At 41.5% G+C, this 15,740-nt stretch overlaps 1 protein-coding gene across 2 annotated transcripts in view; it reads right to left on the bottom strand.

Moving 5' to 3' along the window:
• Positions 1 to 217: 217 nt before the first annotated feature.
• LOC109485747 (protein phosphatase 1L-like) overlaps positions 218 to 15,740 on the bottom strand; it is a 26,587-nt gene continuing 11,064 nt past the window's right edge. For both annotated transcript variants that reach the window (XM_019789421.1, XM_019789422.1), the window contains 2 exons: positions 1,941 to 2,109; positions 218 to 1,330 (listed from right to left, as the gene is read on the bottom strand). In XM_019789421.1, the coding sequence (XP_019644980.1) occupies positions 807 to 1,330; positions 1,941 to 2,109 (693 nt within the window). In that variant the 3' untranslated portion in view covers positions 218 to 806. The remainder of the gene's footprint in view (positions 1,331 to 1,940; positions 2,110 to 15,740) is intronic.

Here is a 15,740-nt window from a genome sequence, read left to right on the forward strand (position 1 = left end):
ACCACCTTCAACATTTCTCACAATTTATCTTCAAGTCCTTTTCACTTCTTTCAATAACGTACCAACCATATTCCCCATTTTTAATATGACAGCCCTTTTAAACAAAAATTATTACTTTCCACATATTAATAAACAACAGTAAGAATGCTGACTAACAGTTGCTATAAAAATTTAACGTGGCTAGTAGTAAACTAGATTGCAGATGGCAGTTAACTTACGAAATATCAACATCAATTTTAAATAAGGACATAAGTGCTTCTGTAACAGTCTGGCTAAATGAACAGAACAGGTTTTGTATGAACTATTAAGATTTTCTTCCTTCAACGATTATTTAGTGGGTACTATCCAGGGTGTTTCAGTGATTTTGTAAATGGCAGGCTAGGTAGAAAGGGTTTGGTTTTGTATGATTTTCTTTGTCTTACGACAACTGCCAACGTAAAGAAGCTTTTCACAGAATGACAAGAATTCTAAACCAGCTACACTGGTGTCTCCCAAATCTATTCCTGTTTCATTGCTTCAAGTAGCAGTTCCTCACTGGTTGAAGATTTTTAATTATCCAATTTTTGTTTAATTACCGGTACCAAATTAACGAAGCTATCCACAGATGTTCAGAGAAGAACCAGGTACACTGACATCTCCCTGAATCGTTTCTGTTTTCTTGCTTCAATTGAATTTCAGTGATGGTGTACCAGCCAGGCTTGGCAAAAAGGGTTACATTTTGTATGGAGTTTTCTGTTCCTCCAAATGAATAATAATTAGCAACTTAACGATTAAAGCTATTCACAGAAAGAGAAGCACTCTACCAGCTACACGGATGTCTCCCTAAATCCGTTCCTGTTTTTTTTTACGCGAAAGTTCACGACCATCACCGTGATGTTGTCCAACGACCCTCGATAGAATGCTTGCAGCGTGATACTTTTCGCACCAAAGTGAGGCTCGTCCAAGCGTTCCTTTATAAAGTCCACCGCCTCTTCATTGCTGAACGCATCCCACAATCCATCTGTGGCGAGGATCATGAATTGCGGCCTGATGTCCCTCAGATCGAACGATAAAATGTCCGGGTCTGCCACGATGTAACTCCTGTCCTTTAACGGGTAGTCCCCCAAGGCACGGGAAGTCGCGAGCACGCCCTGCACCCTCCATACCCCGTTATAACTAATGAAACCCCCCGCCTTCTTTATCCTCTTGCGTTCTTTGAGGATCTGGGGTTTGTGGTCGAATGAGAGCGGAATCGCCCGCCCTTCGGCGTCGCAGATAACGCCACGGGAGTCGCCAACGTTTGCCACGGTCAGCTGGTTGTCTTCTAGCAATGCCACCAGTGCTGTTGTACCTGGAAGGGGGGGGGATGACAAAAGTTAGAACAGGAAAGTTAATCTGTTTTCGTACTAATCATAGTAAAATGTTGAACTTTTTTTCCAACACAAGGATTACACAGAAATCACATTTTCAAGGAAATCAGGATAATTAATGACCAATCACTTCAAAACGTAACCTCACGAGAGTTACTGTGAGTTACAGACACGTGTCCTCTCACAAGATTACGTTTTGAAGTGATTGGTCATCCATTTTTCCGCTCCCTGCCTTTGCAAGTTCTTAAAGGACAAATCCAATACTTTCAGTTTTGGGGCCTTTCCACCTAAAATCCTATTCGTAAATGGTGATTTATTGGTTTCTGCCAACCCCGCACATATTTGCGGTGATATCTGACATGCTCGATGTTCCCCGGCTAGCGCCCGATTGTCCGCTAGGCGGCGCTGCGACTGGACCTGTGACGTCGGCGCTGGCGTAAACAATGGCGGGCACTCGAATGGACCTAGCTGGATCGGCCGTGCAACCGTTCCGTTTTGAGCCACAGGCATGGTTCTTGATGCAACAATATCAATTATTTTCAGCTTGACAGAGTACTTGACATGGCCTTAAAGAAAGTCTGATGTCCCTACCTGCGACGTCGTTCTGTGTTTTTGCTGTAGCGACCAGTTTCTTGTCCACGGAGAGAATCTCGTCTGTGAGGATGGAGAAGTGGTCCTCGTGGTTCTTAGCTGCGTCTTCTCTCGTCAGCCTCTGTTCTAAGACTTCTGTCAACTTCTTCTCAGCATACTCCGCTGCAAACTGGGGAAAAAGGAATGAAAAATAAGAAATGGAATGTTTTAGCCATGTCTTCTTCTTTAGCCATGTCAGCCTCTGTTCTATCAGGCCTCCATCAGCTTTTTCTCCACATACTTGGCTGCAAACTGGGAAAGAAATCAAAAGTAAGACGGGTATGTCTGAGTTGCCTATCATGTTATCATGAGTAGATGAGCAATTATACTATAAATCTGGTTGACTTCTCTCAGCTTCTTTTCCTCTCTGTCATATCTGCAAAGTTTTACAAAATTGTAAGTCAGATATGATTATAGAAATTATACCATTATGAGATTGATCGTCTGATATATATTCACAATACAAGACAGACATATCAAGACTGCAATATTAGGAAAGGTTATAATCACATATATCAATATCATCACAAAACAAATTGTTTCAAAGTTCCAACCCGGTGAGTTGTTCACCTATCACTCAGTCTAACTTAAACGTTAAAGCATTATCAGTCTTACACCCCTGAGTGATTAAGTTAATTACTTTGTGAAGATTTAACGGGGCAATTTTCACAGACAATTCTTAATTGGACACGGACTGGGAGACATCATGATGCTTTGTTAATGTTCCAAAACTTAAAGGCAAAACCAAATCATTCATATGCATATACACACGTGATGATAATGTAGTGGGTGAACCCCCATGCTAGCCCTCTATGAAGGCCTGCAAGGGGGGGTCCCGACAACGCTCTACGCTAAATTCGGAAACCTCTCGATTACGCTTTACGACAAATTCCAAATGGCTACAACGCATTACGTAGAATTAAATCGCCGAATACACTCTACGCAAAAATATTAGAGCGGTCCGTCTACGCTCTACGTAGAATTAAAACGGCCGATTACGCTCTACGGAAAAGGGTTTGCGGGGCCCCCTCTATTGTTGAGCGATAAAGTTAAATCATTCGAGAGTAACAAATTAAACGTGAATCTTACTGGGTAACAAATGTGAATTTCATCAGCTTTCAATCAATAGTTTGTGCTTATAAACCTGCATTTCTTCTCTGGTCTCTCAGTCACTGACGAAAGCTAGTGGATACTACAGTGTAGCTGAAACGTCTGACAGTTCCCAAAATCATATCCAGTTGCTTGAGTAACTGCTTTTTGGCGTATCTTATTTGATGTCTAACCTTCACTGACGAATCATCAACTATATCCAATACTAAATCTTTTTTTCAATACCACTATGTCTATTTTCTCACTCCTGCTAAGCAAAAGCCGTTTCCATCAACTATTGCCAAAGATTCTGATGGGAATTAGATGTTCCAGCTAATTAGTGCCGGGTAATTAATCCTGACTTAACGAGCCGAGACTAATTGGGATCCCTCCTGGGTTGGACTATTTGTAGCAGACATTTTGTACCACATACCATGTCAGTACTCACGGGCTAGATCAACTCAGTCACCTGGTTCACGGACACTACTTAGTATTACGCTTAGATACTAAGTCTGACTCAATAGTTGGTACTAATATGAACCTGCTTTTCTGACAACTCTCTAGCGTCACTGATGAAAGGTAGTGGATGCTACCTGAAACGTCTGACCGTTTCCAAAATCATCCAGTTGCTTGAGTAACTGTTTTTGGCGTACATGTATCTTATTACCTGGATGTCTAACCTTCACCGACATAAGTCCAGACAAGATTGTCAGTTGTAATGTTCGTAATTTTGCTATTTTATAAGTAGAGTACATGTAGTTCAATGACTGTCACTGGCTGTGTGTTACAACATACAATGTACATGTACATGTACATTGTGTAATGACTGCATAACAGGCTAAGAGTGTATTGGGTCTGCAAATGGAGTTATTAGCTTTAAACTATGCCCTACTTTTGATGCCACTTATGCAAACTGGGACAGAGGTCAGACTTCCTGACAGAACAGAATCCCAACTCTGGAATCCAGACTTGTGGTAATTATATAGTTTACATACATTATGTAATTGATGTACAAGGTTGTATGAGGTTTGCAGTATAGAGGAACCCGTTTAGAGTACTATAGGATCAGGGGGTCATGGGTTTCAATCCCAGTCTAGTAACTCACAAATTGGACACACACATTTGTCTGGTTCATGTCTAAGGTTAAAGTGCAGCCTGCCAAAAGAATGGGACAGACAACTTCCTCCCTGCAGTAACTCCATAATCAGCAGCTTACAGGTTTCTAAACGCAGACGGGCAGCCAGATTGGGACTTGAACTCAGAACTTCCTGATCATGACCCAGATTGTGTTAGACCAGGATTTGAACCCATGACCTCCTAAATGCAGACAGCTAGACTCAACATGGGCTCATGAACACACACTGCTAGACTGGGGATCGAACCAACAATCTTCTCAATACACAGTCATTGCTGGACCAAGATTGGAACCCATAACCTCCTGAACACAGTCATTGCTGGACCAAGATTGGAACCCATAACCTCCTGAACACAGGCTGCAATCTTCAAGTGACTCGTGCCTGCATGGTACTGTACGTGTGATCCCACCCAAGTTCCATGTGTGCTATAGGTCAGTGATCATATGATTTTGATGTCCTAGAATTTGTAAAGCAGGCTTTTGACAGAACTAATTATACCACTACCAAGGATATAGAAGACAGCCTTTTCTGCAACTACATATTAACTATTGACAGTTGGATTTGAAATTGAAGTACACATCTGCAACTGTTACAGTTGTAACTAACATCGATCCATAAATGCCTTGGTTAAGTCTGCAATCACACATTCAAGTTGTGACCGGTCTATCAGAACCCAGGCAGTCTATTGAACCCAGGAAGCATGATCTGTGAAATGTGAGAACAAATAAGGGCACGATCACTGCTATCTGTCTGCATCATCTGGGCTCGTCACATCCTAAGTTCTGCCAGACGGCCTTGACTTCTAGTTCACACTGGGCTGGACTTATAGAAGTCAAACTCTCCCAACAAAGTTTCGACTTTGGTTTGTACTTTTTGACTTATTTTAGACATTTTTATCGAGCTTTCTTTTTCATGTCGGTATCTTTTTTGCCAGTAAAATGTTGAACTTTGAATATTGGACACTGCCTGGCCAATTTGATATTGTCTTGTCACCAAAGCTGGAGATTACTTACTTTTTATGTGCTTTTCAGCATTTTTATGTGGCTTTCTTTCTTGTACTAGTGTCTTTTTCTTCACCAGCTAATCTAATATGTGGCATTATATTTTGATACATTTGCCCAGCCAATTTAAAACTGTCCTGCAAAGTTTGATACTGTTTTTTAGCCACCAAAAGATCTACTTGGAGATTACAGATTCAGAGTAAACTACCAGGAAGTCTGGCCCACGTGGGAACATATAAGGGCAGCGTTTCCCTCTATCTGGTAGGTTCATCTGTGAACTCATGACTTCCCCTTCCACCCTGCCGTCATGCTGATCACACTTCCAGCTTACTCCTGATACAACCTTGCACAGAAATCTAGGCAGTGTCCATTACAAGGTAAGTGTCTGTATTTGTACTCTTATCACAGTAACTGTTTGCATTTCTGAGATTTACTAGTAGGTGCAGACATGTAAAATGTAGATCAAAATATTGCACAATATCATTACTGATCTTGAGGCACTGAGAATAAAGCTTAAGGGTGGTGCCTCGGTCACACCCTTATACATGTATTTATAGCATCCTTTGTTCTGACAACTATAAGCTAACTGCTGTTTGTTTGTTTGTTTTTACTGATCTCACCATGTGAACACCATGTGAATTTTCTAAAACAAATTTTGCATGATTCAAGAAAGTCTTTTCTTGCCAATGCATGAAAACAAACAAACAAACAAACAAACTTTGAAATTTCAAGAAACAGTAAACACTATATATAAGGTTAATGTCTTTTGTTCCTGCAGCTCTATCTAAGACATGATGGAGACCAGGCTGAAGACCCTCCTTCTCCTCCTGATTGTCTTGAAGGAATCTCGAGCGGCGCCGCCTTGCGAGGGGGACTGCTCCTCTGCCTGTACCTGTTACGGCAAGAACCTCCGCAACGTGCCCCGGAACATGCCGGTTTCCATGACAACTTTCCGGCTCCAAGAGAACAGCATCGCAGCACTTGGGGAGAGGGACTTTGCAAGGTCATCTTTTTGTTTGTTTGTTTGTTTGTTTATTTATTTGTCTGACTCCAGGAGAACAGCATTGCAGCCCTGGGGGAGAGGGACTTCGCAAGGTCAGCTTTTTGTTTGACTCGAGATCTAGAACAGCATCGCAGCTAGACGTGGTCTCTTGATGCTGGTTTACGCTCAGTTCAGTTCAGAGTCAATTAATTGTCTCTCTAGGTATATAACACTTAGTAAGCTTTCTTAAAGTCTTCATTTAGACAATTTTTTCCTGACAATGTTCTTGCAGTTTACACATTAGGAATGGAAGAAAATTGTTCCATGATTCTGTAAAGTTGTATCTGTACTGGGGCTAGTAATATTCAATATCAGCTGAACCTCTGCAATGTTCCCTGCTACATGCCCACACCTATGACCAACTTCCGGTAGACTTCCTGTTAAAGATTTGTCCTTTTCCTAGAATCTCTAAGGCTTCTACAGGATTCCTCAAGGTAGACTCTTATAAGCTTCCTGCAAGATTTTTTTCCTTTCTCAAAATCTGATATATCATACTTGAAAATGTCCACAACTTGACATAGTCTTTCTGTATACCTGTACTCTAGTTGTTGGTATATGCAAGTTTTACCTGGAAACCTGTATGATTATTATGATCAGCATTTATCAAATTAATAGCCACTTATAATCATTGTTAATAATATGATTCATCACCAGGTATAACAACCTCTAGGAGCTGTACTTTTAATGATAACGTTATATAAGAAATCGGTTATCAGTTATTTTCATGAGCATTTCAAGTTACTGTCACAGTGGTAGCAGCATTATACATTGCACATGTTTGACATAATCTTTTATCAGCCTTTATCAGTTTATCACTAAATATCATAAATTTACCACCAGGTATAACAACCTTGAAGAGCTGTACCTGTATGACAACATCATCCGAACCGTCCAGGTGGGCACCTTCACACCTGTGCCGCAGCTCATCGTGCTCTACCTCAGCAGCAACCACCTGTCCTCGCTTCCCCAGGGCCTCTTCCACGGTTTAGATCAACTCGCCTCCCTCTATCTCTCCCACAACTATATTGAAACCCTCCCATCGTTTTCCATAACCGATTTGCCGAAGCTCGAGTTCTTAAGCTTAGGGAACAACGGAATCTACGACGTTTCGCCGGACGCGCTGGTCAACCTGCCAAGTCTCGGGTTTCTGTTTCTAGGCAACAACAAACTCGCGGAGATTCCTACAATCGAAATGTCGCTACCGACACTACACACGTTGTTTCTTTACAACAACAGCATATGGGATATTCCGGCTAACGCGTTCTGGAACCAGCCTAATCTTGTATACCTCTACTTAGACACCAACAAGATCAGTCACATAGACCCAGAGGCATTCAAAGGGCTGGACAAACTGAACAGACTATTCCTTTTCGGTAACCATATAGCTGATCTTCCTGACCGTGTCTTCTTTGGACTAAGCAATCTTGAAACGATACGTCTTCAAGACAACCAAATTTCTCACCTGTACCCGGACACTTTCACTGGTATAACCCAACTTGAATACTTGTTCTTGGACAACAATTATATCTGGGAGTTTCCCGTCGAGGCGTTGTCGAAAGTTAAAATTTACGATCTTTATATCACAAGCAACCAGATCACAACGCTTTCCTTGGAGGCGCACGATGCCATGTTGTCGGTTAATCGCATGTTGGTTATAGACGGTAATCCTTGGCACTGTGATTGCGAAATGGCTCCCTTTAGGAAGAAGATGAACGCATCGTTAGATGCGAAACATTTTATTTCCCACCAGATGGCCTGCAACTCGCCAGGCAAATTTTACGGGAAGCAACTTATTGACATTAATCCGGAAGATCTTACGTGCGACAATGCCACCTCAGTCGTTCTAGGCATCCTTTTTGTGATGCTCCTCATTGGAGGGGTTGTTCTTGTCATAAGATACAGGAAAAGGGTGAGGAAGAGCATCTCTTCTTCGCGCCAAAGGTCTACGGTTGTTTTAAGAGGTAACACAGCAAGGGGAAGGGGAGCAAGTCATCAGATGCACAGGATATCGAAGCCGCCAACGCGCCCGCCGCCACCACGTGTGGCTAGTGGAAAGGGGGCACAGCCGAACAACGTGGGTACAAGAGGGAGTGACCAGTCTTTTGCTAGGCAGCACAAGCAGTGGGATCCTCGGAATGGTGGCCATGCAGGCCTGACAAAGGTTTGTTTGTTTGTTTGTTTGTTGACACAACAAAAGCATATAATATTGTTATGAAAAATTGTGCATGGGGAGAAAGGAAACCCGAGACAGCTAAATTTTGCTAATAAGCCCTCCTCCTATGTGCTAATTTTCTAGCAGTTAACATTGTGTTGATTTTAGCAATATTGAATAAAGAAGTTAATTGTAAAACAATATGCATGTAATACATAGAAAGTAACCATGATACAATAGGAATAATCAATAATTATTGATTGCTTATTGACATAAGGTGGTGACATCAAGAGTGCCATCCAGACCCCCTCCCCCAAAGTCTGGTAAGGTGCCGGGTCCACTGAATAGCAGCAACACCGAAACACACAAGGGTGCAACTGCAAGTAACCCACCTCCAAGGCCTAGAGTTGGACCTGGACAATTCCAGTTACACCCAAAGCCACTAACTTTTGGACAAGTACACAAACCTGTCATAGGACCAACATCAGCAACAAAACAAGGAGGAAAGCGAGAGGGACTAGGGTTAACATTTAGCAATCCTCACAAGACATCTGCAACAGGTGTTCAGACGCAAAAGATCGAAGTTGGAACTTCAAGGAAAACCCAGTTCAGCAAACTCTCTCGGCACACCAGCCTGGCTAGGTGCCTGCCACCTTCACAGCCACCGCCACCACCACCAACTACAACTACAAGTAGGGGGAAAGACAACAGCCGAACTGTTCACAGTAACATCACCAGTGGTGGGGTAACTGCGTCAGACAATCATGGAAAGAAATTCAACCAACAAAGCAATAAGTTCAGCCCACAGGAGAAAGGTTTACGGCAAGCTGGTCGACCGATGATAACAAGACCAAAGCCAAGTGCAAAGCCAGAGCTGCTGCCACGGCCAAAGTTACAGAAATCGCAGCCTAGCAACACTGAGACTGGTGGAGGAAACACAACAAGCAACCTGCAACAAAAGGTATAGAATTCTAACCTCCTAGCAGAGGTTTCGTTGGCTGCAAAAGACAGCATCAAATTGGCCAGGCAGTAGCCATTGGCCAATGGATACTGCCTGGCCAATGGATACTGCCTGACCAATTTGATACAGTAACTGTCTTTTGCTGCCACCGAATTCTGAATCTGTGTGCTTTAGCTGACAGTGATCACGCCTCTGTTTGACATGATACCAGCTAGCATTGCAGGCATGTAGAAGTATCACTATTAAGTCTTCATCCAAACATTTGTCACTTTTTCTCTAGGTTATTTAACCTACCCCATACTCCCTGCTGCCTAACCCATAAACAATAGCCAAATTGCTACTTCAGTGTGCTAAAGGTTATTATTGAATTTAGACAATCCTTATATTACATGTAACTTAACATATAATATACTTACTTACTTGTATAATATGTAATATATGTAATATATAGCTCTCAATTGTAGGGGAAAATTTATCACATTTTTAAACATCTCTGAGATTTTTTTTTCTTTCTTAACCGAATTTAACATCATTTTTCCCCAACCGGGGGTTAGACGTGCTTGCACCAGGTACAAGTCTTTTTTTGAGGCAAGATTTTTTTAAGGCTGGATGCTCTTCCTAACGCCAACCCAAACCCTAGATTGTGATATAATATACCCGTCCGGTTTCATTAATATTTGTTATGAACTTGTGTTTCAACAGGATGAGGCTGGAAGTCTTCCCCATCTCAAGTCTAGCACAGGAGGGGCTACAAGTAGTGTTACCAGTCAGAGTAAAGCACCCAAGTCTTCCAGAAACACAGTATCCGAGAGTGAAGGAGAAACTTCTGTACCAACATCACAGACAACTCTACCACCTCGTGCAACTAACGTGAGGGTCAGCTCTAGGATACAGGCCATTCAGTCTTCTCTGCAACAGTGATACACTAACTGTCTACAAGCCATAACAATTTACTGAAAATGTAGGGAAAGGATGCTCTTAACAAAAACAGATCTTGAGGGCTACATTGTAAGTCTAATTAAGTCGTCCTGCTAAGATGAGGATCAGCATACAGGCCATGCATTCAGTCGTCTCTTCAACAGTGAAACACCTTATAGTACTAGCTATAGGCCATACCAATTTACTTCTTACATTTTCTGACTTTTTGAAATAAAAATGTAGGGAAAGGATATTCTTGAGGGCTAAGACTAAGAGGAGAAAAACTTTGTCCTACTAACGTGAAGATCAGTTCCAAAATACAGGCTATTCAATCTTCTCTTCTCTGCAACAGTGATACACTAACTGTCTACAGGCCATACCAATTTACATCTTAAGTTCTTGGACTTTTTGAAATGAAAATTTAGGGTAAGGACATTCTTAATGAAAACAGATCTTGACTTGAAGGCTAAGACTAAGAGGAAAACTTTGTCCTGCTAACAGGAAGATCAGCTCTAGGATACAGGCAATTCAGTCTTCTCTTCAACATTAACACACTTCTATAGGCTGCACCAAGATACATGTATTATCCTTCAAGTTGGTTCTCTGACTTCTTGAAATGAAAATGTAGGAAAGAGAGCAAGACAAAACAGAGGGCTAGGAAGAAAACTTGAATCTGACTTACAATGTATATAAATTATTCACCCCGGAAACTGTGTGTAAACGTGGAAACATTTAGGGTGCACCAGGTTACATTTCTTGCATCTCGCGCTACTAGTATTCAAAACAAATTTGGGAGTGAGAGAGAAATTAAGAGCCAAAACAGAGGGCAATATTGCCTGACTGAAACTGTACATGTGTGTACCAAGCTGGTACATACTTTCTCCTCAGATTCTGTTTTTTTCTTCCAGTTTGGAATTTTTTTCCAAATCTTACTTTTAGTAAAGATCTAGCAACCTAAAACATTGTGCCTTTACAATAAAGATCAATTGGAATTGTTTTATCATTATATAGCTTGCTTCAAAACTAATCACATCTGTGGTACCCTTTGGAATCAATTTTTACTGAATTACAAATTTAAAGCTCTACCGAAGCCACATGACATGCATGTGGATAGATTAATGTTGGCAATCAATTTCTCAACTTTCCAGACGCAAGAATTGAGCAACAAAGTCTTCTTCGATAATGATTGAGGGCCTGCATGCCCTTTTTCGTAATTAATATTATATAAGGCGTAATCAGGCCTTTTTAGACTTCGTAATTCGTAGGGAGCCTCCCCAAAAGTCAACGTAATTCGTAATAGTTCATAAGCTGCAAGGGGTAAAGTCGTAATCAGCTCTGAGACTTTAACGTAATTCATAATCGGCGGCAAAAATTTTGCGTAATTCGTAATCACTACCCCCTCTTGCAGGCCCTCTTCTTTTTCTCAACTGTCCAGACTCAAGAATTGAGTGAAGATGTCTTCTTCGATAATGATCCTGTCTAAGGAAAGTGTCTGATGTAATTGCTAAGAAAACTAATAAATTGTGACTGAAACTGTGACAATAAAACCTAATGTGTCTTTGGAGAGTGTCTGGCATACCAAGGAGCAGGCTCTATCAATTATATTCCGCGGTTCTTGGGATAATAATGATGTGAAATTAAATTCAAAACCAATCTTCTCTGATGCTTGTGTATTTTATGGGGTCAGATTAAGGATTTTATATGTAGAATCCTAGTAAATAATCTGGTACTGTGTAGCTAGACTGTTTATAATTCCACTCCCATCCCACTGAACAGTCGTATTGTGGTAACCTAACACAGTTAACATTGAGCAGTGTTTCACAGTGACAGCTCTGGTCACATTACCATTCATGTGGTGTAGCGTAAGTCTGGGACATGTCTGGTGCAATCTGAACTGGTCCTTAAGATGTGTCTGAGGAAAGAAACCTGTAAAGGCTACATTTTCTATGGATGATGTCTCATTATCATTAACTGAAATTATTATGCTTACCAAAGGAAAACATATTGTTATGAAATAAAGACTGAACTTCAACTTCCAACACTAGATATAGAATTGGGACTTACCCCAAATTTTCGGTTGACTCCATCAACCTAGTTCACGGAAAACATATTCATGTTCATGCTAAGAAAACATATTGTTTTTGCTCAGTTTCTTCTTCTTCTTCTTGGATCGAGGCTAACATAGTGGAAGACTTCCAGCTCCCAGTAACAGCTGTACTTACTGACATCCTGACCTTGGATCTCTTCCAGAACCAGAAATAGTCTGGCTTCCAGGCTAAAGTTGAGGGAGCCCCAGGGCCTGTAGACCCTGGAAACAGTCTGAGACCCAGGCTAACATTGTTGGAAGACTTCCAGCTCCCAGAAACAGCTGTACTTACTGACATCCTGACCTTGGATCCCTTCCAGAACTCAGACCATCTCCTGGAATAGCTGCCACTGTCAGCCACACACACACCGTTATCTGTCATTAGCAGCAGGCTTAGAAACACACGGGTGGACAGTGTCAACATCATAGACCTCTAGGGAGGACTGCGTATAATGTATTATACAGTACATGTACATACATGTATATGTACATGTGTGACCTTGAGTGGTTAGCATTACCTTGCTTTGGGACCTGCTGAATGTTGAGAATTACATGTAAGGTCCATAAGAAGACCTCCTTACCATGTAGTAAAGAAACGGATACTGAAGTGGTATGGCCACGTGTCATGGTCATCAGGACTAGCCAAAACCAACATGATGAGAGCTAGTCAAAGAGGGACAGTGCAACAAGGAAGGAAGAGGGGTGGGCAATGGAAAAGACGGGAGGATAATATCAGAAACACACAACACTAAGTGAAATGAACAGAAAACCCAAAAGGGTGAGGGAAAACTGGTTGTTCTGTGGTGCCCCAAAACCTTGGGCTTATATAATAGCAATACTACATGATCTCCAAGCAGATATTAGGAAAAGATCATATCTTTATGAAATTTTCTGAACACACTTTTACTGGCTTGATATCTGACAGCCAGTCGTCACATTCGGTTCTTACCAAAAATCTGCTTAGTCCAGGCAGAACGTTCTACCTACTAGTACATGGAGGCTAGCATGCCCTTTTCTGTAGAGCGTAATCGGCCGTTTTAATTCAATATAGAGCATAGTTTCCGCATTTTGCACAGAGCGTATTCGCTGTTTTAATTCTACATAATGCGTTGTATCCACTTGGAATTTATCGTAAAGCGTAATCGAGAGGTCTCCAAATTCAGCGTAGAGCGTTGTCAGGACCCCCCTTGCAGGCCCTCGTACATGTACAGACCACATGTTCTAATTTAAACATTCATGCCTCTGTTACGCTACGTCTAACTGCCACATGTGGCATTTCGCCTGATCTGAAACAAAGATGGAATCGTCACCGGAAAATTGGCATATTAGGTGCCTCGCTACATTACCCGCATTAAGATCCCAGGGTGCATTGCAACGGACCGACGCACACGACTTTCATTTCCGATTCACCATTACAAGGTTGGAGGGTTGTGGTAAATGATGTTATTAGGCTAAGCGTCTTTCAAGACATTTGGAGCAGATGCATGCATTTTTTAATGGGTTAAACTAGAAAAGAATTTATAACTGAGATTGGGAGTGAAAACAGACAAATTGCTCTATATACATGTATTATTTTTAATAAAAAAAATTTAATATACTTTAGACACTGTTTATTAATAGATAAATATTAGCATCTTTCCTTTCTGGGCCACACTGGAAAAGAAATAGGGATTGAAAATTTAGCATTTATTTATCAATTTAGAGAAATTGATTTCAGCTTAAACTGAGATCTAAATGTCCCAAATCAAAGCCTGTTCGCTTGTTTTGCATAATAATATAACCAGTAAACTGCCTATAGGCATGACCACACCAGAAGTCTATGTGTCAACTGTGCATCTGTTCTGACCCAAAACCAATTTGAAATAAACATTTGTGGGATCAAACCCATGACCCCTTGATCCTACATGTCAGCTAGCCTTACACCACTTGGCTATTGATGAAACATTAGGCTACTAAAAACTCCCAAATTAAAGTCTGTTTGTTTGTTTGTTTGTTATGCATAACCAGTAAATTGCAAATATGCATGACCACACCAGAAGTGTATGTCAACTGTGCATCTTTTGTGGCCTATAACCAAATAACCAATTAAACATTTGTGGGGATCAAACCCACGACCTATCGATCCTACATGTCAGCTAGCCTTACACCACTTGGCTATTGATGAAACATTAGGCTACCCAGTCACATGATATACTGGCCAGTTAACTGTTAAGTGGTCACATTGGGCACCTAGCTATTAACACCCAAGTGTTGAAAGTGCACCTAGTACTGAGCTGAAGTGGATATCGATTATTTGTGGTATTTACTATAATTAGGCCTAGGAAAGAATGTACATGTTACCTGTTTCCTGACTGACCCTAGAAAAAACTGCTGATCATCTATAGCCTTTTTTTGTGTAGCTCTACAATGGACATAATTTTTTCAAGCTTATCAACCTTTCCTAGCTCTATGATCTGACACCTGAGTGATTAAACGTTGTGCAATCAAATTTTGAACATATTGACATTGAAAATAGAAGTGTGCTCATGAAAAAATTAAATTGTTTATTATATAATAAGTTAAATTACTAGAGATTGCCAAAGTCTAAAAATAGGAAAAAGACAACCCTAAATTTTTCAGGACTGAAACAGGAAACAGGAAACACAACATTTTTTTCCTAGGCCTTCCGTTAATAGGCAATACTGACCATCAAGCTACCTGGTACTTTTTCGGCTTGAACATTGTCATTGAGTATTGTCTGGCCTATTAACACCAGAGTGCTGTACTTCTACTACTAGATTGGAGTGGATATCGATTATTTCTGGTACTCACTGACCAACATTAAATTTCTTAACAGCTCCTGAAAAAGGGCAAATCATCCTCCGGGGCGTCGGGTGGTGTAGTGGTTTGAGCAATCGACTGTGAACCGGGAGACTCGGGTTCGATTCCGAGTCGTACCCGGGAAATGTCTGAACATGCACCCCGACGTTGTGCCCTTGGGAAAGTGTGGGGTCGTGTGGCGCAGTCGGTAGCGCGTTCGGCTCACACCCGAGAGGTCGTGGGTTCGAACCTTGCCCATGTCACCGATCTTGTGCCCTTGGGAAAGGCACTTTACACGACTTTCCTCACTTCACTCAGGTGTAAATGAGTACCTAGCTTCGGCTAGGGACGTCCCTCGGATAGGACGTTAAATGGAGGTCCCGTGTTTGGGAGAGCCACACCCCACGCACGTTAAAGAACCCACCGCACTTATCGAAAAGAGTAGGGGGCCTTCCCGGTGTGAGTGGTTCAAGCCTTACAGTCCAGTCTCGGGGTTGACATCTTTGAAGAGGTGATAGTCACCTGTTATGTCAATCCTTCCACAAATGTGGTAAATCGTCATAAAAAAAAAAAAAAA

This window comes from Branchiostoma belcheri, unplaced genomic scaffold (assembly GCF_001625305.1).
Source record: "Branchiostoma belcheri isolate BF01 breed outbred unplaced genomic scaffold, Haploidv18h27 scaffold78, whole genome shotgun sequence".
In the NCBI taxonomy this organism is placed as follows: domain Eukaryota; kingdom Metazoa; phylum Chordata; class Leptocardii; order Amphioxiformes; family Branchiostomatidae; genus Branchiostoma; species Branchiostoma belcheri.